General features: G+C 49.8%; 1 protein-coding gene across 4 annotated transcripts in view; it reads left to right on the plus strand.

The window, feature by feature from the left end:
- Positions 1-17,822, plus strand: part of PPFIA1 (PPFI scaffold protein A1) — an 85,676-nt gene extending 67,854 nt beyond the window's left edge. For 2 of the 4 annotated variants that reach the window (XM_045775463.2, XM_045775461.2), the window contains 9 exons: positions 1,219-1,300; positions 1,400-1,600; positions 8,335-8,510; positions 8,593-8,690; positions 10,936-11,111; positions 11,778-11,846; positions 12,825-12,990; positions 15,163-15,232; positions 16,455-17,822. In XM_045775463.2, coding sequence (XP_045631419.1) covers positions 1,219-1,300; positions 1,400-1,600; positions 8,335-8,510; positions 8,593-8,690; positions 10,936-11,111; positions 11,778-11,846; positions 12,825-12,990; positions 15,163-15,221 — 1,027 coding nt within the window. In that variant the 3' untranslated portion in view covers positions 15,222-15,232; positions 16,455-17,822. The remainder of the gene's footprint in view (positions 1-1,218; positions 1,301-1,399; positions 1,601-8,334; positions 8,511-8,592; positions 8,691-10,935; positions 11,112-11,777; positions 11,847-12,824; positions 12,991-15,162; positions 15,233-16,454) is intronic. The other 2 variants (XM_087855100.1, XM_045775462.2) reach the window with 1 other exon arrangement.
- Positions 17,823-25,025: the final 7,203 nt, after the last annotated feature.

Consider the following 25,025-nt stretch of genomic DNA (forward strand, 5'->3'; position numbering starts at 1 on the left):
AGATGCGTTGCATTGTAGGGCACCTGGCTGGCTCCGGTCAGGAGAACACAGGACTCTTGAGCTCAGGGTGGTGAGTTTGAACCCAACGTTGGGCATAGAGCCTACTTTAAAGAAAGAAAAAAAAAAGATTTGTTGCATTCTCTGATGTAATCAGTCCTGCATAATTGTAATATTTGTTACTCCGAGGAAACCCAAGGTTGATTGAAGGAACACTTACCTGAAATTTATGTGAACCATTTGGAGCTTTAATTTTACATAGATTTCAGTCTCAGGAAAAGTCTAATACTGTTTAAATATATCAAAGAGCCCATGTGTATCTTTCAAAATAAAAGATTCACTGGTGTGTACTGCAGAAATTATTAAAGAAGAATAACACTCAAAGTGACCTAAGGATTGAAAAATAACTCAGGATGCCCAGACACGTAGGGTAAACCACCCCCAGTCCAACCCTACCCTTCTCTGTGAGGCTTTTCATTTTTAGGAAGAATTGGTGTCTTTCAGAAAGCCTTCTAGGTGCACGACACAGAAAAGTAAGATAAGATTCATAAAGATTGTTGTGTTGCCTCTTACATAACGCATTGTCAGTAGACGGTCCTTTTTAAAGACACTAATATGGTAAAATCGGGTTTGGGGTTTTAGAACGAGGCATACAGAGTATTTCTGGTGCAGTAAGGACACCAGGACTGCTTCCTGCTCGCCGCCCTTGGGTGTTGGCTCGTGACGATATCTGAGTCTCACAGTCTGCCCTGTGTGCACTGGTACACATGGTCGGGATTTCGGGATTTAAGCTTTGGGGGTATGAAGCCTGTGGGTGAAACCACAGACTGACCCTGCGACTTAACTTCAAGTACCTGAGGAGCCGAAATAGCAGGGCAGACTGGACGGCCGGCGCCCGGCCCGTGACTTACTAGCCACACGAGACCATTCCCGGTGCGAAACTGTGTTGTTGCCCATGCCGCACGCTTGAGGCCCTCACAGAGGCTCCTTCACTCAGCCCCTTACCCGGTTTTCCTCCTTACTCAGATATTCCTTGACTAGCCTTCCTTGCACACGAAGACTGCTGGGATCGTTCATGTCGGCAATAAGTCTTTAATTCTGCCGGGAGAGGACTCGAGGACACTTTCAGAAATGTCTGAAGAGAATCGCTCCTGCATTCAGCTTGTGTTACGTACGCACGCGCTGCTGAGTCTTTGATGCTGAGTCTCTTGTTATTTGCAGGCATGAATTGCTCGAGGAGGCCCGGAGACAAGGTTTGCCTTTTGCACAGTGGGATGGACCGACCGTCGTCGTTTGGCTGGAGGTATATCTTTCTTTTAACCCGGGTGGAGTACATTCCCATGTGAGCGCGTCCCTCCCTCCGGACGCCGTGCATAATTCCGGCCTTAACGCTTGTCTCCAGCTCTGGGTTGGGATGCCTGCCTGGTACGTGGCCGCTTGCCGAGCCAATGTGAAAAGCGGGGCCATCATGTCCGCCCTATCGGACACGGAGATCCAGCGTGAGATCGGCATCAGCAACCCTCTGCACAGGCTGAAGCTGAGGCTGGCGATTCAGGAAATCATGTCCCTGACGAGTCCGTCAGCCCCTCCTACTTCGAGAACGGTACGTGTCTGTAGAAAGAGTGTATCTGCTGTTTCTGCTGCCTTCCAGTTCTGACAGACGCAGCCAGTGTTCCAACTTAAAGGTTTAGCCTTCAAGGCCACAACAGCTTCCGACTGGTGATGGTCGGGTAGTTCACAGACCCTTTCCTGAATGGTCTACAGCCCCTTGGCTGCAGTGGCTTTGCGATATAGAAATAGGAGTTTTTAAAAGCGTAGCGAAGTAACTGTCTCTGATTTAATATGAACTGACCGAAAGTGAAGGGGAGAGAGTTTCGATTCCCCACTTGCACTGTGACCAATGTTTTGCTGTGTGACGTGTTTGGCCCATGGAGGGAGCCGGGGGTCCCGGGCTTGAAGCAGCCCGTGAGTTTGCAGGCACACGCTGGGCCTCGTCTGTGCTCGTGCGGTTCTGCTGCACGTGGGAAGACCATGACTGCCCTTACGGAGGGTCCCCCTCATGGAGTGGTCTACACTACTCTGATGAAAACACGGATGGTTCCTGAGAGACAGAGCAGGCCAACCCCTCATTTGTTAAGTGCGGGTTCTTTACATTGGCTTGGTCCCCGCTCTGCCCTTGGTCTGCTCCGAGGGAAAACCCGACAAAGAGACCGAGGAGCCTCACAGACGCACTTCTCCGAGCAGCGGGTTAGGGCCCGATTCAGGGCTTGCGGTCACTCTGCACAGAGAGGGGCTGCCAGCCGGCTTGTTTCACTTTGGTTCTGAGGGAAGGAGTCGGAATGAACCGTCCGTCTGTGCTCTTACCTGTGGCCCAGAGAGCTCTGTGCCAGGAATGTTCTGTCACAGCATCTGACCAGGTCCCCATTGCTCGGTTGTCTCTAGTTACCTTGGCCTTTCTAGAAATGAAGGTGTAGGGTGGTTTTCCCAAAGTCTTCATACAAACCGTCCAGTGAAGGCTGCTGCTCCTGAGCGGAGTCCATGCACAGGGATGACGAGCCACCTTGAGCAGGGCCCCACACCGTGAGACAGGGTACAGCCCGTACCCACAGGGGCCTGGCGGCCAGCATGGCGCTTTTGCAGGCCTCGGGTCTGCTGTGGCGCTTCAGTGGGGCCGGTATTTTGGCTCCTTGAAGTCACTGGCCGTTCCATTTGACGCACTCAGCCCTGTGCCCTGCCCCTTGCTCCCCAGACAAGGTTGTCCCGTCCACATGGCCCAGTCACTGCGGAGCACCTGCTGGGGACCGTTGTCCCACAGTCCAAAGCTAGACCTGGGGACTGTGCTCTTGTCGTGCTTTGTTTGGGTAAGACTGTAAATGTAGCGAACAAGGGCTGCTTGAGGATCAGCCACAATTTTCAGAAGTACAAAATGTGTTGTTTTTATGTTTTACATACCTCAGGTGGTAAGCATGGCAAGTGAAGCGCTAGGAGTTACGGGCTGTTCTTGGGTCACTGACGACACAGTATTAGTCCGGTGTGGTTATTCTCTATGAAGGGGGTGAGCTTGTTTTAACGTTCTGTCATTTTCCATACGGGCATCTAAAATGAAAAGGTGAGAAGAATGGCCTTTGCCTCCACCTGCTCCTTTTATGTGCCTGAGCTTACCTGTCTGCCACCTTTCCTCTTTGTCACTGCTTCCCTTGCCCTGGATGTGGTTGGTCACTGGGGTCACCCTAGACCACAGGAAATGTCTGGGTAACGCATGAAGAGATGGAAACGCTCACAGCCACGCCACAAACGGTCAGTCACAGCCCCGAGCTCGCCCCCCTCAGTGCTCCCCGCCTAAGAACGGCGCGATTCTTGGCTTTTCCTTGGGAAACAAAAATGTCATTTCACATTAAATTGTTCTGATAAGTATTCCCATTAGGTATTAGTTAAACGTGTGAAATGGAATTCTATTTTAGATTTTTTTCAGGAACTTAAAATTGGTAGACGTGCTCTGTTTAGAATAGATTTAATTCCTGTCTCCTTTAGGAGAGACCTCAGTTTGGTGCTCGGTCTTCATGTTCTGGCCTTAGTTTTCTCCTTAAATTGACATGCTTGCCATGGGAAATTGGCTCTTTGCATGAGAAATTGGAATTGTTGGTTTTGCATGAGTTTTGCATGATGCTTTGTTTTTTTTTTTTAACTCTTTCACTCAAATCACTCTGCACCTTCCCTACAGTGTTGATTTGCTTGCATCACTAAGCTCACCAATACTAATAGTTATGTTCTTTTGCATTCCTAACCTCGTAACACCAGGAGGATGAGGAGGGAAGCTGGGCTCAGGTTGGAGACTCTCTATAATATACTCTTCACTATATGTACCGCAGCAAAAGAGCTGGAGTATGAAAGCTTGTAATTGATTTTTCTTGACATTTTTAACGTCTTAATTTGTGCAGAATATTGTTGATGACTTAAAGCGTTAGTCAGAGCAAAGCATAGGATTAAAGAGTACGTCTCATGGACAATTTTGAACCTTTCTCATGTGGCACCGTGGCGGTGAACTCTGTGTGACACAGATTACCTCGTTAGCATGTGGCTGTCGCACAGGGTGCCAAGGCTTTGGCAGCTCGGGATACATACCCAGCACCAGAGTTGGCACGGGGACTGTCCCTCCCTGTCTGCGTGTCAGGGTGTACTAAGTGCTGTCCTGCTGTGTCAGTCGGGAGGCTGTCTTACTTGTGGATTCTCAGAAATGAAGCCTCTCCTTGGCAAAACGTACATTCGAATTTTCAGCTTCCTGGGTCTTCGACTCACAAAAAGTTCTGTCACGATTTTGCAGCCCTGATTTGAAACAGCTTGATTAAAAGCAGTGGTTTCCTGTGTGTGATTCTAGCAACATTGCTGCCTGATTTGCTGTTCTGTTCTAGTGCGAAGTCAGAGGCTGCAGGGGCGCGGCCATGCGGTTCTTCCCGAGGCTATTACTAATGGCATCATGTTCAAGGATCTCAAAAGGATAATGGTATACCTAAAGAAAACCAAACTAATATTAAATCTGAATTTTCCTGGTTCCCAGTTGATGGTCGAAACAACTGTTTTCCTCTATTTGTACTCCTAAAATAAAGCCAATGTGACCACTTTTTTAAAAAGCAAGAAGAGAGTGGCTATAATATTCCATGAGGTCCCTCTCTAACCCTTTGATTTAGGCACTCTGTGCCATTGTTCCAGAGAAACATCCTCATTAATCATTTAGCCTGCTCAGGTATCCCTTTACACGGCCAGTAAAGACCATCAGTGGATTAAAAAGGGTGCATTTCGTAATTGCTTAAATGTCAGTGTTTTACATTAAGAAGGAGTACTTTGGCAGCACCTCGTTATGAGATTCCCTGTGTCAGGGCGTGACTTGTAAGGTAAACAAGCTGAACGTTTGCTCTTTGCAGTGGAAACATAAACAAGGAGGAGCCATGCCAATGACGCCAGAATTAGCCCGCATCAGTCTTCAGCGTAAGCCAGGACGGTTTGCACTCCATCCCTCTTCTAGATGGGAGGAGAACGAAGAGGCGTCCTGGGGGCAGGTGCCACCTGCTGCCAAGGGCAGAAGTCGTGCAGTGCGCCTCCCACGTGCTGTCACATGCTGTCACAGGCTCCAAAGCCAAGGGGCCTTGGAGATGTCCTTGGGCACCCAGGGCGAGAAAACACCAAGGTGTGGTCAAGTCATCAGTGCCTTCACTTAGCAGGTGGCATCGGTGTGTGTGCAGAACTGAGCTGCTTGCCGGTGACACCTGGCATCAGCCCTCACATTTCACAGAGGTTACAAAGCCGGATTCTATTTGTGATCACGTCAGTGCTGGAAAAACTAGAGCCTGTGCAGTGGCAGTCCCTCGCAGCCCAGGTGTTCTCTGACCATGAGAGATCCCTGTCGTGAGCTTTTTCAGAAGGCTGTGATGGCAGCCCACGTAGTGTGGGTCTCCCTGGCTTTGAGCCTGGTTCCCCCGGGAGCTCACATTATGCACCACTTAAGAAGTGGGACTAGAGTATGTAAAGGGTAAACACATTAAGGAGGGTTCGCTCCCATGGAATTGTCTGTTTAGAAATTTCTTTGCATTTTGTGTCCAATTAAGAATACATAAACAGAGGCCAGAAAGCAGAGATGGAGATTCACACCCTGTCACGTCTGTGATATTGAGAGTGAGGTTTGAAAGAGTGAGAAAACATGACACTGTGACAGTTTTCCAAAAACATGTGCTGCTTTTCTCGTTCACGGTTATTTAGAGAAAGTCGTGAAGCAGTTGTTTTCTGTTGAATTTGAGCATTCTTGTTGAAGTCTGACTCGTTTCTTCTAGCTCGTTTGGTGTAAGTAATAGGTGAGAGGCTGTATTTTCAAGCCAGAGCATCGTGGTAGTTGAGTTACAGTTTCCCAGGGTTCCGTAAGGCAACTACAGAATTCCTGTGACTGCAACTTAGCTTTCTGGGGCTGAAGAGCCTCCGGTACCTTTGTTTGGGTGCTATGTGTGTATTTACAATGTATCGAGTTCTTTTTCATGGCACCAATCTTGCACATATTCTGTTAGATTTATCCCAAAGGATTTCATGGATTTTCATGACATTATAAATGGTATTTTAAAATCTTCCATTTCCAGCTCATTTGCAGTTTTTAGAAATACAGTTAACTTTTATATATTGACCTTTATCCTGCAACTGTGTTAAATTCACTTTAGTTCAGATAGCTAGCTGCTCTGTGTTTGTTTTCTGATACTGATAATCACGTCATCTGCAAATAAAGACAGTTTTATTTCTTTTCCAGCCCATATGCTTTGGTTTCTCTTTCTTGCCTTATCACAGTGGCTGAGAGTTCCAGTGCAGTGTTGAATGAAAGTGGTGGGAGCAGCCATCCTTAACTTTGTTCCTGAGTGTAGGGAAAATGCTTCAGTCTTTCACCACTCAGTGTGCTATCAGCTCTGCATTTTTTGTAGAAGCCCTTTATCGGGTTGAGGCAGCTGTCGTCCGTGCCTAGGTGCTGAGATTTCCATGAATGAGTGATGATTTGGCACACACATTTCTCACAACTCTGTGGTTTTTCGTTTTAGTCCTTTGATACGGTGAATTTCTCTGATTTTCAGATATTGACCCAACGTATGTTGCAGGGATAAACCCCGCTCGTCATGGTACCTTATTCTTTTAATTTATTACCAATTTGATTTGCTAATATTTTGTTAAGGAAAATTTGCATCTGTGTCTATGCGGGATATTTGTTGTCTGTAGTTTTCTTGAAATGTGTCCAGTTTTGGTGTCAGGATAATGCTGCTCTTGTAGAACGAGTTAGATATTTCTTTTAGTTTGCTTTTTTGTAATACTTTGTGTAGAATTGGTACTTTTTTCATAAATGTTTGGTAGAGTTCACCAGTGAAGGCATTTAGGGTAGAGATGGAGTATGTGCATCGTATGTGTGTACATGTGTTGGGGGGGTTAGAGCTCCAAATTCAAGTGCAGGTGCAGGTTACCCGTTTGTTACTGAGTGGCTCTCATAGATTATGTCTTCCATGAACTTTGCGCTGGTTGCTTACAGCTGTCCACAGTTTTCCCATATTACCCTTCCAGAGTCTGTAGGATGTGTACTGATGCTCCCTCTTTCATTCTTGATGTTGGTGATTTATCTCTTTCTTCTTGATCACTCTGGGTAGGGGCCTGTCAATTTCAGTGATGTTTATGAAGATCCAGGTTTACTTTCATCATCTTTATAATGTAAGTACTTAATACTGTAAATTTCCCTCAGGACACTGCTCTCGCTGTGTCCCACAATTAACGAATGTATGTGCACGCTCTTTCTCTCTCTCTTTTTTTTTTTTTAGATTGTATATTTTTGAGTAATCACTACACCCAGTGTGGGGCTTGAACTCACAACACCAAGAACCAGTCTCACACTCCACTGACTGAGCCAACCAAGTGTCCCTTGCATGTTAACTTTCATTTAGTTCAAAATATTTTCCCATTTCCCTTGTGATTTCTTCTTTTGACACATGGGTTATTTGGAAGTGTACTGATTCCAAGTATTCGAGAGTTTTCTACATGTGTTTTATTGTGGTTTCCTAATTTAATTCTCTTGAGGTCGGAGGAGATATACTTGGTATGAATTTAGTCTCTGAATACGTGGAGATTTGTCTGTGTTAGAGAATGTTCCACGTGCGCTGCTGCTGGGTAGAGCGCTCTTGTGCCCGTCAGGTTAGCTGACACTGCTGCTGCTTCCGGGCTTCTCCGTCCGTGCGAGCCGGTCGGTTGGCTCAGCGGCGCGGTCAGTTACCAAACTATGGTGGCGGGTTGGGGGTCTCCTGACCATCTCTTCTCTCAGTCTTACCATGTTCATCTCTTCTTTCGATTTGTGTTTTAATTCACTTTTTTAAAACTGATTTTGAAATTAACATGTTTTATTAAGGAAATACAGAAAATAAAGTGTTAAAAAGAAATAAAAGCCAGCCAGAGACATTTTTACTGAGTAGACTTGGATTGAGCCTTCAAACTTGTTCATGAGCCGTGATCGTTCTTTGTCGCTGTATCATTATACAAGAAAACTAGCTCAGAGAGACAGTGCATAACCACAGTTTTATTGTACTTTGGTAAATATGTTAAATTCATTAGCGCAAGTCATAGACTTTTCATGGTATAATTCCTTTTGTACAAAATGTTGTAATTTCAGAGTAAATAGATCAAATTATTTTGAAATTATAAAAAACCGTGTTATTTAGTTTAGCCTTTGCGAATATGTAACAGATTGAAAATCCAGTTTAAAGATTATTTAAATGACCCTGGTGACCTCTTCCTTGGCTTTTCTTCTGAACTGATGTGCTTAATTATTGCAACCAGACCCTCGCCTATGGGGACATGAACCACGAGTGGATTGGCAACGAGTGGCTGCCTAGCCTGGGCCTGGCGCAGTACCGCAGCTACTTCATGGAGTGCCTGGTGGACGCGCGCATGCTGGACCACCTGACCAAGAAGGACCTGCGGGGGCAGCTGAAGATGGTTGACAGTTTCCACAGGTGCGTCCCGCAGGATGGTCCGACGGTTAGCTCTGGGAGTATGCACCGTTGCCGCGCTAACTTTTTTTTTTTTTTTTAATAGAAACAGTTTCCAGTGTGGAATTATGTGCCTGCGGAGGTTAAATTATGACCGAAAAGAACTGGAGAGAAAAAGAGACGAAAGCCAGAATGAAATAAAAGGCTAGTATATTATGTGTAGTGGATGCAGCATGTTTCTGCTTCCCATGGTGCTAACAGCTCAGTGACTGCCTACTAAAAAAAAAAAAAAAATCAGGAGGGGAAAAAAAATTAAAAATAAGTTAAAAAAATCACAAGGGGTGCCTAGCTGCCTCCATTGGTAGAGCGTGCAACTCTTGATGTCAGGGTTGTGGGTTCAAGCCCCACATTGGGGAATAGAGATTACTTAAAAATAAAATTTTAGGGGCGCCTGGGTGGCGCAGTCGTTAAGCGTCTGCCTTCGGCTCAGGGCGTGATCCCAGCGTTCTGGGATCGAGCCCCACATCAGGCTCCTCTGCTGGGAGCCTGCTTCTTCCTCTCCCACTCCCCCTCTCGTGTTCTCTCTCTCGCTGGCTGTCTCTCTCTGTCAAATAAATAAATAAAATCTTTAAAAATAAAAAAAAATAAAAAATTAAAATAAAATAAAATAAAATTTCAAAAAGAAATTTAAAAAATAAGCAATAAAAAAATCAGGAAAGGCTTTAAGTGGAGAAAACTAGTCTGGCATCATTACAGAGGAGGGAGGGATGAACTATGTGCTTCTCAGACCCTCCTCTGTGCCTGCTTCCTTGTGCTTACATCAGTGTGCAGGGTTGGGGTCTCAAGGTAAGCATTTTTCCTGTGACCTCAGACATTTCCTGTTGTGAGGACACATGTCCTCTTTTGTTCAGAAGCGCTGCTGCATAGCACTAGATAGCAACAGAGCAGAGACGCACGGGCCCCCTGCTGTGTGCTGCTTGGTGGAAGTGTGAGAAATACTGCTCTGTCTGTCCAAGGCCTTGAGGGGCCCAGAATAGAACAGCGCGGTTCTGTTCCCGTGGCTGAGGGAGCAGCACAGGGTTCACGTGGCAGTTGGGCCCTAAAGACGGGATGGGAGCCTCTTCTTGGTGTGGGGGTGGGGGGCAGGCAGAGGCATTTCAGGTAGAAAATAGGCTGGGGGTGTAGGGGGACAAGGGTGCTCCGCCAGGAGAAAGCAGATGCTCTTCTCCGCTGGGGGGCTGCCCACCCAGGGGACCTCTAAGTGAGCAGGTGTAATAGTTTGCTTTGAAGGATAGAAGTTAACGACTAAGCTCCAAGTAAAATCTCCCCAAATTTTCAGTATAGAGAAATCACTAAGAATGGTAATAGCAGATGAGACCTATTGACCAACTCTAAGCATATAGCTTAATTGATATAATCCTTACTACCACAGTTCTGTAAGTGCTGTTTTTCATCCCTAGTCTTTACTAAGACAGAAATTAAAGCTAAAAGTATGGCTGAGAGATGGCCCATTTGGAGGATAGTCTAGCCATGATTGATTAGTGTGAATCATAAGAAAAAGCATAAGCTAACATTTGTAATATATATTCTATACACACGTAATATAATACATTTAACATACAAATGTAGTAATGATCTCTAAGTATCTTATGGCTGTGTGCCTGTGTGTGTGTATATATCTGTCCTTTTATCTAGAAAAGGAGGTGTGAAGTGAGATAGGTAAATCTGTTTCATTTGTTTTGTATTTCTCTCTTAAATCTTCACAGTTGACAGAAGCTGTCTTTGAAAGTAACTGGTGATCATCTTGATGCATTTTTACAGGGTGGCTATTTTTAGATCTCTACTAGAGCAAATTTAATAATTTATTACTTTGCATAAATATAAGATCTTCTCCCACCGTCTCTAATATGCTGGAGAATATCTTCCAGTTTCTCTAGTTTTAAAATGCGACAGCAAAAAAGTCTTTGAGATTATAAGTGAGGGGTTCGTGTTCAATTCACAAGGTGCCCACCTACAGTGCCAATGCCTCTGATGGGAGAAAAGTATTTCAGAAGATCAGAAGACCTGAAGTCTGCAGGGGGGGCACGTTCCTACGTGGTGGGGTGGGCGTTCAGATTCTTGGTGTGTCCTTTTCCAAAGCCTGGGCCCCCGTCTCTCTATTCTCTAGAAACTCCGTGTGTGTAATAATTCCTTGCTCCAGGGTTTACTCGAAGAGTGAGTTCCAATAGGACGGTCTCCATTGGACAAGCCAAGGGCCAGGACGGCAGCACACGCGTGCAGCAGAGGCCATCTGCCCACCTGGCAGTGCCCCCGGGCCCGTGCGGCTTGTGGCTTGTGTCAGGAACTGGAGGCTCGGAGCCTGCGGGGGGTTCTCTATCCTGTTCCGGGGCGTACGCGGTGAAAAGAGCTTTCTGCAGCCACTAGGAGCATTGTTTTCACTTGTCTGCAGATGTGCTAGTTTGGAGTAATGATCGAGTGATTCGCTGGATCCTATCGATCGGCCTTAAAGAGTACGCCAACAATCTCGTCGAGAGCGGCGTTCATGGCGCACTGATAGCCTTAGATGAGACCTTCGATGCCAATGCCCTGGCACTCCTGCTGCAGATCCCGACGCAGAACACGCAGGTGATGCCGGCCGCGTCCGCACCCCACCCTCTCACCGGCCCTGCACTCCGCGTTTGAGTGGAGGCAGAGAAAGTATAACCAGACCCCCCGCTGGCCAGTCCTCTCTCCCCCTGCCTCATCCATGATGCGGCGGCTCAGAGCCCACAGTGCTTGTTAGCTCCTCCTCGTCTCTGCCTGTCCTCCTTCCATCTCCCGGTGCACACAGGAGTCCTGGAGTAAACAGGGTATGGGATGCCTGCATCCACGCCGGTGCTCGTGGCAGAGAAGAGGCAGGCGCTCTTACTAAAATGTGCCAGATGGAAGTCTCAGGAATTCGTTTTTGATTTCCCCGTGTCCTTCCTTTTGACTCATGGGCTCATTGGAGAATCAGGAATTTTTTATTCCTGTAGAACTTGGATCTCTTTTGCCAGTACCCTCAACCTCCCCACCAGCAGCGACCCCCACAGCACGCTTAGATGATGCCCCAGGAGCTCACGGCTCCCCACCTCCAGAAGCCCGGGAATGGGCTCCCCGTTAAACCCCTGACTTAAAGTACACTCTCATGGTTCAAGGCATTCATCCCTTGAGTCATTTTTTTTTTTTAAGTCTTGGTTTAAAAACAACTGTGATATGCTCACATCTTTCAGATTAGATTGATGGAAGTTTTGGGGTGTTTTATTATTTCAGGCTCGTGCTGTCTTGGAAAGAGAGTTTAACAACCTTTTGGTCATGGGGACTGACAGAAGGTTTGATGAAGTAAGTTTTCAACCTAATGATTTTTAAATTTGCATTAAATGTAAATTATTATATTTGGGGGCTCCCAGCTAACTCAGTTTGGTAGAGCATGCGACTCCTGACCTCAGGGTTGTGGGTTTGAGCCCCGCGTTGGGTATAGAGATTACCTAAAAGTAAAATCTTTAAAAATAAATAAATAAATGTAAATTAGTATATTTGTAGGAGCCATGTTGTCTGGATAACTCCTCCAAATGTGGAGATAATTTTACTTTGCAAGTTAAGCTTTGCTCTTAATTTATTAACAAATGGGCTATTAAGAAAGCATTATTTTCACTAAGATGGGTAGGTTTGTGAAAACCTTTTGATACTTTCAAAAATGTTTTTTTGCATCATAAAGCATTGGTTGCAGCCTAGGAATAGAGTCTGTAAGTTGTATTTTGGGAAAGCCGGATAACTCACCCCCATCCAGGGCCCCTTGTGCTCTGGCGGAATGTTCCAGAAGTTCATTTACAAACACAGGACATGTTCGTTTCTCCTCATACGAAACCATGAACGGGTACTCCCACACCGTTACGTGTTACTGTCTCCATTGCCATGCGAACACTTGAGTGTGGCGGGAACAGGACACCTGAAGGGGCACTGCTGGCTTGTCCCAGCCTGAAGACTGTTTTGAAGACAAAAACGTAGTGTCTTACATGGCAAGAAGGTGGTTTCTACAGGAGAAGAAGTGACACGTGGTGGCAGACAGAGGAGCACAGCCAGGTGGCCCCGGACTGTCCTGATTGTGCCCAGCTGGGGGTCCCAGCATGAGTGCGGCCCTGCCTCCTTTTATTCCCAGCAGTTCCCAGTCTGGGCAGTAAGTCCGATGGTAATCAAGATGGGGTTAGATACGTGTGAGCAAAAACGCAGTGACGTGGGCATTTTAAAGGACCAGTAGCTGTACCGTGTGTTTTGTCCTTTTTTACAATCAGTCTTGTTTTCTGTCCTTTAATTTACCAGGACGATGATAAAAGCTTTAGGAGGGCACCTTCCTGGAGAAAAAAATTTAGACCAAAGGACGTTCGGGGCTTAGCTGCTGGGTCAGCAGAGACGCTCCCTGCAAACTTCCGGGTCACTTCATCCCTGTCCTCGCCCTCCATGCAGCCGAAGAAGATGCAGCTGGACGGTAGGTGACGCGCGCCCCCGGCCACCTGTCAGCACGAGCAGTGTTTGGCTGGACACTAATCACAGTCCAAGATGGCCTCTTTAATATGTAACAAGGCGTGTGGCCGCTGTTGCATGCTGAGGTTTAAATGCTCTAAACTTTATCCTCACGTCTGTGTATCAGTGTTTAATAGTGATACAGGTGGTTTTTACGTCCTTATCTGGTTGGATGTCAGCCTGCTCTTCCAGCTGATGAAGCTGAGCAGCGTGCGTCCTCCGAGCGCCGGGGCAGCCTCCACACTCGCCGAGACGTGTGCGTGTGGCGCCAGGGACTCTGCCCTCGGAGGGCAGCGCGGGGGCTCTGCCCCGAGGACTTCTCTCTGTGCTGGAGGAGTGACTGAGTCCGTTGTGATTAGCACAGCCTCCACCTCCGTCCCTGCTCTTATTGCCCGTGTCGTTACACGGTGTAAGAGGACGGGGACAAGGGGAGCCCGGGGTGTCCCCCCAGAGCGTGGCAGATCCTGTCCCATACAGCGGCTGTGTGGTCGCTGTGTCAGATCAAGCACGCGATTACCCTGGACAGTCCCTCTGCTTCGAGACCACCGCCAGTGAAGACTTGGCCATGGTCTGCGGAGGGACCTCCCCGCTCTGACCGTGTCCCACTCAGTGACAGGATCAAGGGCCAGACTGGCTGGGCTGCAATCCGGCTCTGCCGTAGGAGGCGCATGACCTTGCGCACTGTGCCTCAGTGTCCCCGTCTATAGAGTGCTTGTCGCACTAGTGTCTTCCTCACTGCTGGCTGGTGTCCGGAGCGTCCCGAGTGCTTTGTGCTGGCCGCTCGGGCCCTGCAGTCGTAGGCCTGTGGCGGGCGGCTGCGCGCTCACGCGGTGGACGTGGCTAGAGAGGCTTAGGGAGGACGTGGCTGTAGAAATTGTGCGGTGCGGTTTTTACAGTTTTCCTGGCGTTAGCTCTGCCTGTACAAAGGATTGTGACTTCTGCTCTCACTGCCCATATAAAAACCGGAGAAAAGTAACTGATACAAAGCCTTTGCTGAGCCTTGAGCGAGGGAGGCTTGTTGGGCAGCATTTTTATTTTTAAAAACTGCATCTCTTTGTCAGACTTCAATAATATGCTTCACGAGGGAAAAACCCAACTTTATGAAAAAAAATAACATTTTTCCTCAAGAAGCCTGTAGGTAATTTTTATGGATTTTAGTTGGGACTTGGGACTTGGGCAGTCAGCCTGCTCTCCTGGTCTCCTCACAGCTTCATGCTTCCTTTCACAAATAACGTTTTCCTTGTTACAAATGTCCACAGCGACATTTGGATTTCAGTTCAGGTAAGTGAAACGTAAGGCTAGAAAAAGGCGTAGGGAGCACAGCCCATGGAAGGTGACCTCCTACCCGCGTTGACAACGGAGGCCTAAACCCGGCCCAGTGGGCGTCTGGCTTCTGAAGTACGAGGCTGTGCGGGGGCAGCCGCAGGCCCCTGGCCCGGAGCGACGGCCCACGGTCGCTGGCAGCACCAGCGCGCTCCTTGTGCTTTCCGGAACCAGGGCCAAATATCGATAAACGTGTTGCTGGGCTGCCTGTGGGAAGACGGAACTTGTAACCGGGAGCAGTCCGCAGCCGCTGCAGATTTGGAAAACCCTAGTGAGCCGTGGGGGGGCGTTTCTCGAGATCAGGAGGGTAAGGCCGTCCTCAGACAGAGCAGGCATCGGGACGGGCACTGGACTCCCTTTAGCGGGCTGGTGACGCTCACGGTGCCGCTGGGCTGTTCACCTCCTGCTCTCCTTACAGAGAGGATATTTAGGGCTAAAAGAAAAGTCTGGAAAAGTCTGTAAATCTGGAGGCTTTACAGAGAAACAGAGTCACCGTGTTCATAGTTGTTACTGATGCAAATGTGGCAGAATTGCTTTCCTGTCACCTGCTGCCCCCGTTGCTGTTGGAGAAGGAGCTCCCAGGGACCCCGGGCTGCTTGGGGGCTGGGCACAAGCCTGCTTGGTGACTCGATTCCCCTCCTCTGGCTCCTCCAGTCCCACTCGGAAGTCCCCCGGGAACCCCTCCGTAGGTGCTCCTGTGGGCTGAGTGTGTGTGTGTGTGTGTGTGTGTGTGTGTGTACTTGTGCCGTCGCGCGGCCTTCTCAGACTAACTGCACGCTGTGTTTGCATGCCTCCCTCGTGGCTGTCGGAGCAGGCAGCGTGTCGGGACCGCAGAGGCTGGATTCTGCTACGGTCAGGACTTACTCCTGCTGATGCCGGTGCAGGTGAGTCGCCAGGAGAGCCGGCCCCGGCGAGCTCCGGGGCCCGACCAGCATGCACGCACAAGCCTCTCTGCGCCCGTGCCGCTGGTGTTGCTGTTCCGTGTGCTTCCGCTTCACAGGAAGAGGCTAGTGTGGCCTTGGTCTTTAAGGGAAAAATGTATTTCCATTCTTAAACAGAAAGATGCTGGCTCCCACATCTGCTACTGTCCTCCTGGGGGGAGAGGCAGGAGAGCAGAAGAGAGTGTCACCTGGCTCTTAGCTGACTGTCCCCACCAGCAGCTGAAGAGCACATGGTGCACGGTCTGTCGCGCCTCCCCGTCGGCCTGCACCTCGTGTGACTCCCCGGGCCGCTGCTGCTAGCCGGCCTGGTTTTAAAGACACGTTCTGGAATGAGACAGGCCCCAAAGTATTCAGTTCCATGAGACAGTACCACTGTGTGACACTGATAGCCTTTCAATCGAGGGATTGGGTTTTTTTTTTAAGATTTATTTATTTGAGAGAGAGAGAAAGCGCACTCGCGGGCGCCTGTGAGCAGTGGGGGAGGGGCAGAGAAAGAGAGAATCTTGAGCTGACTCCATGCTGGGCATGGAGCCCCAGGCAGGGCTCAGTCTCACGACCCTGAGATCAGACCCTGAGATCACGACCCAGGCGAAACCAGGAATCAGACGCTCAACCAACTGAGCCACCCGGGTGCCCTAAGAGGTTGGTCTGTAAAGAACAAAACAGAAAAAGAAAAAACAGCTGCATTGCCATGGGAGGGGCTGAGTTTGTGGACTGAGATTTCGGGTGCAGGCCCAGGAGCCCGGCCCTATTCTCCCTGCTCTGAGGGCCCGGGGGAGCGTTGCTGGCTCTTGCTCTGTTTTCCTGTCTCAGCCAGAGTATCTGATTGGTGGGGGCGCCCAGCTGGCTCAGTCGGAGGAGCACCCGACTCTGGATCTCGGGCTCGTGAGTTCGAGCCCCACGTTGGGTGTAGAGATTACTTAAAAATAAAATCTTAAACAAATAGATATCCTTTTTAAAAATTAGTAACTTTTACACATAGGCCAAAATGAAGTCAATCAAAGAATTCTCATTGATAAGCAGAATGCTTGATGTTTTCTCTAACTTCTCAGAGGGGCCAAAGCGCCAGCAGTGGGGGAGGTGTGCTGGGACCCACCTGGGCCCGAAGTTACTGTTCAGTTGGCTTGTCTGAAGACGGATTCTTTTGTCTGGTTTTGTTTTCCAGTTTACCCGCACTACTTCTACAGATGACGATGCCGCGTTTGGACTCAACAAAGACTACATTTTAAAATTCAACGGAATCTTTAATCTGTTAATACTTGTTATATGGACCCTGAGATATTTTATTACAGAGTTTTTAATTAGCAAAAAATTCATGAATACCATAGAGAAAATATTTTAGAATTTAATGTTTCTTATATTTATGTAAACTTATGACTTCATTTATATAGTACTTACTTTTTCATGTATATCCAGGCTATAAATATCCTTTCGAATCAATTCATGTTCTTATATCTAATTTTAGTCTTTCAAATGAATGTACTGTAATGCTTGTATGTATAAATCCTATGAACAAATATAGGGCTTTTGTAAATTGTGCATTTATTGTAATTACCATTGCTTAATTTGTTATTAATAAACCCTGACAGAGAGAAGGATTTTACCACATTTGTAAAATCATCGGGAGACAGCGTGTGTTATCAGAGAAAGCGTAGCTCTACAACAATCATTTTGAAATAAGCAGACTTAATTTCAAGCAGTTGTTGTATTTTAATGACTGACCTTAACTATACTTTTTCTAGGGAGAAATGCTTTATTCCACAGTGTGAACAGATTAAAAATATCTGGTGTTAAATATCAGCTTCTAAACAGTTGGACTGGAAAGCTTATCAGAACACTATGAAAATCTCTTAGGACCGGCGAGCTCTCTGTAGCCTCGCCCTGGTGGGCTCGGGCAGCCTGTCGCAGCGACCGGCAGAAGCCGCGGGCCGAGGACGCTGAGAGCCTGGGCGGGGGCCTGGGCGCCCTCCTGGTGCGGAGCTCGCAGGCGAGAACTCTCAGAGGACCAATCAGGAAGCACTGCCCCCCAGCTGGGTGCGCAGGGGAGCGGAGGGAGGGCGTGCCTCCCGGAGATAATGTAGTGCGACCCTAACAAAGGCCTTACTGTTCTTCTGTAAATCATCTTTTTACATTGGTTTGTAAACATGTTTAAAGAATGGACCTAGTCGTACATTTTTAGATTTTGATGAGATAGCCACTTTGGGTTGTAAGTAGCAAATAAAACTCTTCCTTTTTACTTGGCATATTAAAACGCCAGCCAGAAACGGGGCAGATCACGGTGCGCTATTTATTATGCAGCTGATTCATAGGTAGAGACGGCACGTCTTTTTACATTTGGTCTCTGCTTTTAATTTACTTGTACAATTCACTGTTACCGTTCTGTTTTTCTATTAATCTTTTGTGAACTTCCTGATTGTGTAACAAAGTATGTACAGTCTACTTTTGAACTATTTTTATCACAGTATTATTTATTGCTGTCTTTCAATACAGTACCGAAGCATTTTCCACTGCCAATAAAGAATACCGAGAACCAGCCACCGCGGCCTTGCCGACTCACTGCGCGCCTCCCTGCCGCGCGGGCCCACAGGCGCCACGTGTAGCATCGGGTGCCACCCGAAGGAGGGCCGGGTGTTTGTGCCCTCGGTGCCGGGGGCGCAGAAACTCCGTCTCGTTATCCCGCTGGCCGCCCCCAGGCCCAGACAAGGCGATTGTGCGTGTGCGTGCGTGCACACCCCTGTTTCCCGCCTCCGGGCCGTCCTCCGCGCGGGCTTTCCTCTCCTGCTGCTCTCCTCGCACGGTCACAAGACGGTGCCCAGGGCTGCGTCCTTCTACTCTCGCTTGGCCCCCGGGATCCCGCGAGGCTGCGGCTCCAATAGCTCAGACCAAGTCCCCAGGCACCGGCCCGGGCGCAGCCCACCCGGACTGCAGGGCTGGAAGGGGGTTCCCCGCGGGTGTCACAGACGGGTGTCATGAGCCGTGTTCTTTCTGTGGGTCGGTCCGGCCCATCTTGCGTCTGTCGGGGCACGGTTGGGTTCTCTGGCGTCTTCCTGCTGAGCACCTGTGCGGGCTGAGCGTTCTTAGCGGAAGCCGCCTTTTCTGCCTTTGCTAGTTCGCAGTGTTAGGGGTGGGATCTGGAACAGTGGAGCGCCTCCCTCCCTGCCTTTTTAATCTCACGTTCCGTTTTCCCTGACCACAGCCGGGCAAGCCTGGAGCATCTGAAGCTTCTGGAAACAAACCCAACTCAAGACAGATTCATTAAGGTGCAGGTGTTTTATTCAAACTTCACTTGGTGATTCCAGTTATGCCTAAAAGGCAAATGGTTGAGAAAGGGAGCGGTAAGCAGATGTTTGGGAAGCCCCCGCGCCCCCGCTGAGGACCCTCCCGCCCCACCGCTACCCTCCCAGCTGCTGCTCCGAAGCTCCTCGTTCATGTTTCACATCGTGGGTTCTCCGAGCAGCTGTGGGTTTGACTTTTACTCCTCACTCGGCGCTAACCCTGTCTGCGGGAGCGGCGGGCGTGCCAGCGCTGCCGCCGTCCCGACGCCACGCGCTTCATTTCACGCTGTCTCCCCGGCTCCGACACGCTTGTTCTCGTCGGTGTCCTCAGCTTAACTCCCTGGGGAGAACGAGTCGCCGTGCCATGGCTATTTCTCGTCCTTGCGCTGGTGCCGTCCCATCTTCCAGCCCCGCTGCTCGAAGCCAGCGCTGCCTGCACCCCACCCGGCACCGGCAGGAAAGGAGGCTCCGGGGGAGGCTGCGCCCCATGGCTGCCGCCTCCACGCCGTCCTCCTGGCCTCTCTCACCTTCTGCCTCTCCTAAGAGCACTTGTCAGGGGCCGCCCGGGGAATCCAGGACGGTCTCAAGCTCCCTCGCGTAGCAGCATCTACAAAGACCTCTTTTCCAAGTGAGGTCCACTCATGGGTTCCGGAGGTGTGGACGTAGGGTATCTGCCAGGCAGGCACCGGTCATCCCGCCTCGCCGTTGCACGTTTCCCCCGGCGACATGGGGGTGGAACAGGACTCACCGAGCTCACAAAGGGCACAGGGAGCGCGGGGAGCGGTTGAGCTGATACTCGGGGAGCGAGTGGCTCGGACCCAGCCGGGAAGAGATCGGAGGCCTGTAAAGTAAACCAGGGGGTCCCTGGCGTGCAGACCCGTTCGCTCGTGGCTCTTCTTGGAGCTGGAGCGTGCAGAGCATCGCCCGCCGCAGATCGGTGGGGGCGGTGGGGGCGGGGGGAGGAGGGGAGGGTCTCTGTTCTATGAAAAAGCAATTTCAATAACCACCTGGAGGTCATCATGGAGGACCTGCTCTGGGCAGCCGCGTGGAGGTGCGGGGAGGGGGGACGGTGATGCCCCCGCTAACGGCCCCGGACGCCCAGGCCCCCCAGCTGCCAGCTGTGCGCGCTGTGTCCGAGCCTGCGGGAGGCCTGGGACCACAGCTCCGCTGCTCACACACGCAGGCACGTGGGGGGCCCCCCGACGGGTTTCGGGGCACACCAGTGCAGACGGAGGTGTGGGAGGGCACCCTGACTTCCCCATGGGGCCGCTGTTCCGCGGCCGGGCCTGAGGTGGGGCTCATCTTGAATATTCTCAGTGGGTCTCCCCACCGTCTTCCGAGGAAGCCAACACAACCCCGTCCTCTACTCGCCACAAGGGGTGGCCACCAGCCGTGGCCTCCTGGCTTCTGCTCCACAGCCCTGAATGCTCTCCTAACATTACGCAAAAGCAATTTTTAAAATTTGTTAAATAAAATTTAATTAAATTAAAATTAAAATGTAAATTAATTTGAATTTTTTAAATTAAACGAAAGCAGGGTCACGGAGGAATCGTGACGTTACACAACCTATAGGGCTGAAGAGATTTGAGTCGTCAGTTCTCCATCACCGTATTTTCTTTTTAATTTTTAATTTTAGTTTAAGACTTTAAGCAATCTCCACACCCAACGTGGGGCTCGCACTCATGACTCCGAGATTGACCAGTCGCACACTCCACCAATGGAGACAGCCAGGTGCCCCTCTTTTAATGTTTGTGGTTTTTTTTTTGAAGATTTTATTTATTTGCGAGAGAGCGAGGGCACAAGCATTCCTCGTGAACGTGTGGGGTGCTTTCTTACATGGCAGCAGATGCCTGGAACCCCGTGTCCCACACGAACTGTTCCAGGTTCTGCTCTGCTGCCCTCTATTTTGTATGCTGTCTTTGTCCCCGGGAAACTGATTTCATAAGCTGCTGAAAGATCGCCATCTGCTGTGGTTTTTATCTGCTGCGATGTGAAAATCCACCCCAAAACTTAGTGGTAAAAAAACGATTCACCGTTTCTCTTCATTGGTGGATTGCCACGCGGGTGGGCCCTGGGCTGGTCTTTTCCCAGACTCCCCCACGGCAGCCCAGCCTCCAGATCAGAAACGGAGGGGGCCACAGGGCCAGACCCCTTGACGTTGTCCACAGAACTGACACCACATCACTTTCTGCCACATTATATGGAAGAGAACTGCTCCCAAACCCGCCCAGCCAGGATTCGAGAGGCTGGAGACACAGAGCCCATCCGTCTCTGGACAGGAGGCACCACAAAGACATGCGTCTGAGCCAGGCACGGGGTGCACGCCGCCCCCAGAGGGTCAGAGGGCCACAAACGGACTCTCCCCCCAGCTCTCCAGAAGGAAGCTCCCGCAGCACCTTGGCTTTGGCCCCGCGAACCGACTTTCTGACCTCCAGCCCCCAGAATTCTGCGAAGAAATTGGTGTTCTTAAATTTCAGCTGCCACATTTGTGGTCATTGGTGACAGCAGCCAGAGGAAACTGACCCGCGTTGGTGGCCATTTCCACCCACAGTCGGGGGACCACACGTGGGTGTCCTTAGGGCCCCGGTTCAGAAAACAATGCACACCATCCGCCGTTCTGTTCCAGCCAGCGAGCTGCGGGCTCCGCGGCCACGGCCCCTCCCAGCACAGCCGAGCGCCCGGAGCTGAGCTGCCCGTGCCCGGTTACTAGGGAGGACCGGCAGGGGGCCCGGTGACTGCTCCAGTCCCTGCTGCGCCGCTGCCATTCCGCCTGCGTGGCAGTGCGGACACCGGGTGCTGTCCTCGGCGCGGCAGTGACCTTCACGGCCTTCCCGCACAGGCGTGAGGGCGGCAGGTGCGTGGCTTCAGCTCGGCCCTTCGCGCTGCTCCCCACTGCGGAGGCTCACCTCGCTCTCGAGCGTGGCTGCACGTCTCTGCTTTTCAGATTCCAGTTGTATCTGTCATCGCCACGTGGTCAGCCACACGCGCTCCTGAGGGACGGCCATGGGGCAGCAGGTCGCAGCCACAGTCGCTTGTGCCGCCCTCCTGCTGAAAAGTCTCCAGGAAGCTCTGGTTGGCCTCACGGGGCAATGGAAGCGATAGTACCCAACTCGCCGAGAGAAAGTAGGTACGGAGTTGCTTGAGGGGTGGGGGCAGGGGGAACAGAGGGACTGCTCATGAGTGGGGTTGCTTTTGGGGAACAAAAATGTTCTAAAATGCTGTTATGGTCATGGTTGGACCACCCTGCGACTACACTAAAAAGCACTGAATTATACAAAACTACGCTGTTGGGACTTGGTGAGAATAGAAAGCCGCTGCACAGCGAAGGGAATGCTCAACAAAACTAAAAGGCAACTGACAGAACGGGCGCAGATATTCGCAAATGACATGTGATAAAGGGTTAGTATCCCAAACATACAAAGAACTGATACAACTCAGCAGCCCAAAAGCAACCCAATTTTAAAAAGGGGTAGAAGACCTGAACAGACATTTCTCTAAAGAAGACAGGCAGGCGGCCAAGAGACTCCTGAAAATGTGCTCAACATCACTCAGCATCCGGGAAATACAGATCAAAGCCACAGTGATACCGCCTCACAGCGGTCAGAATGGCTAAAATGAACAACACAGGGGCCCCTGGGTGGCTCAGTTGTTAGCGTCTGGCTTCGGCTCAGGTCACGATCCCAGGGTCCTGGGATCGAGCCCCGCATCGGGCTCCCTGCTCCGCAAGGAGCCTGCTTCTCCCTCTCCCGCTCCTCCCCGCTTGTGTTCCCTCTCTCACTGTCTCTCGTGGTTAAATAATTAATTAATTAATTAAAAAAATAAAATGAACAACACAGGAGACAACAGATGTTGGCGAGGATGTGGAGAAAAGGGAGCCTTCCTCTTACACTGTGGTGGGAACGCAAGCTGGGGCAGCCACTCCGGAAGACAGTATGGAGGGTCCTCAAGAAAGCTGAAAATAGAGGTACCCTATGACCCAGCAATCACACTACTGGGTATTTAACCAAAGGATACAAAAATACAGATTTGAAGGGGCACCTGCACCCCAATGTTTATAGCAGCATTATCTCCAATAGCCAAACTATGGAGAGAGCCCACATGTCCACTGACTGATGACTGGATAAAGAAGATGTCCTATATATACGATGGAATATTACTTGGCCGTCAAAAAGAATGAGACTGGGGCGCCTGGGTGTCTTAGCTGGTTAAGTGTCTGCCTCCAGCTCAGGTCATGATCCTGGGAGCCTAGGATTGTGCCCCTGCTCAGCAGGGTGTCTGCTTTTCCCTCTCCCTCTGCTGCTCCTCCCCCCCTCCACTTGTGCTGTCTCAAATAAATAATCTTTAAAAAAAAAGACAAGATCTTGCCATTTGCAGTGACATGGATGGAACTAGAGAGTATTATGCCAAGTGAAATGAGTCAGTCAGAGAAAGACGAATACCCTATGCTCTCACTCATATATGGAATTTAAGGAACAAAACAAATGAGCAAAGGGGGGGGGACAAAGACAAAGAGACTCTTAACTATAGCGAACAGACTGATGGTCACCAGAAGGGAGGTCGGTGGAAGATGGGGTGAAGGAGTGCACGTGTTGTGATGAGCCCCAGGTGATGTATGGAATTATTCACTCAGTGTATCATACGCCTGAAACTAGTATTACTCTGAATGTTAACTGGAATTTAAATAAAAACTTTAAAAACAATTTAATCATACATTTTAAGTGAGTGTACTTTCATGTAATTGTATCTCAATAAAATTGCTCTTGTGGGGTCTAGGTACTCAGTCGGTTAAGCATCTTGACTCTTGACTTCGGCTCAAGTCACGACCTCAGGGTTGTGGGATCAAGCTGTATGGAGCTTCATGGTGGGCGTGGAGTCTGCCTAAGATTCTCTTTCCCTCGCCCCTTTCCCCACCTCGAATAAATAAGTTTATCTAAAAAAATACCTGGTCTTAAAAAATAATTTTCAACTCACAAAGCTGTTTTGAGGGGAAAAATGAAACACCCTTTATATATATTTTTAAAAATCTCACAATGGTGCTTGATAAAGCCAGGCTGTTGCCAAATGTTAGGCCCCTACTCCCAGTTCCAATTTTCCTATTTAGCCTATAAGACCCTCCTCCTTCCCCGTCACACAGACAAGAAATCCCCTTCCGGCGCCTTCAGTTACCTGGCTTTTTTTTTTTTTTTTTTTTAAAGATTTTATTTATTTATTTGACAGAGATAGAGACAGCCAGCGAGAGAGGGAACACAGCAGGGGGAGTGGGAGAGGAAGAAGCAGGCCCACAGCGGAAGAGCCTGACGTGGGGCTCGATCCCGTAACGCCGGGATCACGCCCTGAGCCGCAGGCAGACGCTTAACCGCTGTGCCACCCAGGCGCCCCGGTTACCTGGCTTTTCAATCTTTTTAATCACTGTCAGATTTAGATTCCTTGTGAGCTGGTTGGAACTTTGACTTTCAGGGGCCCTATGCACTTTGTAAGCTCCTTTCCCTGGGGGAAAAAATTATATTTTTACAAATATATTGGTATCAACATGAATACAGCAACTGCATAATATTTTCTTCACCCTAAAAGTTCAGTTTTTCTCCTGATTTTAAAACATTTTCAGAGCACCTGAGTGGCTCAGTCGATTAAGTGTCTGACTCTTGATTTCAGCTCAGGTCATGATCTTGGGGTCCTGCTAGGGCTCTGGCTCAGCGCAGTCCGCTTCCCCTCTTCGCCCCTCCCCCCACTCTAACGGGTGCACACATAAGTAAATCTTTAAGATAAAAGAATACATTTCCACGGGCCTTCGTGGTGGGCTGAATGGTGGCCTCCAGGGCGCCTGGTTGCCTCAGTCCATGGAGCATGAGACTCCGGATCTCCAGGTTGTGAGTTCAAGCCCCACCTTGGGCACAGAGATCACTTACAAACAAAATCTCTAGGGGGGGAAAAAGTTAAGTCCATGTCCTAATCCCTTGTACCTGGATATTCCCTCATATGGCAAAGATGGGATTCGGTAAGGACTGGAAGAGCTCATCCTGGATTATTCCGGTGGGCCCTAAATGCAATCCCACCTCTCCTTGTAAAAGTGGGGCTGCGGGAGTTCGGGGACAGACACAGAGGTCACTGCACTCGGTCGTAGGCAGATGGTGTGATGCAGCCGCGAGGCTGGAAAGCGCAAAAAGGGTTTCTTCTCCAGCGCAGCCTGAAGGGGTGCGGGCGGGTTCACACCTCGACTTCCCTCGTGGCCGAGACTAAGAGCGAGTTTCTGGGTCCTGGTCCCAGCCCATGGTGAGGGCGCAGCAGCCCCAGCAGGTGCGCGCTGGCTCGGGGTGTCCCGCGCCTCCCAGGGAGGGCCCCTCGGCGCGCGCTCGGCCTCTGGTGGGGACCGGAACAGGCGGCCAGCAGCGTGCGGGCTCCGGGGAACATGCGGGCTCCCAGCGCTGCGGGAGAACGGCTGCCCGCCCGCAGGCCGCACCGCA

The sequence above is a fragment of the Ursus americanus genome, chromosome 24 (assembly GCF_024610735.1).
Source record: "Ursus americanus isolate L20-20 chromosome 24, mUrsAme1.1.p, whole genome shotgun sequence".
NCBI lineage: Eukaryota > Metazoa > Chordata > Mammalia > Carnivora > Ursidae > Ursus > Ursus americanus.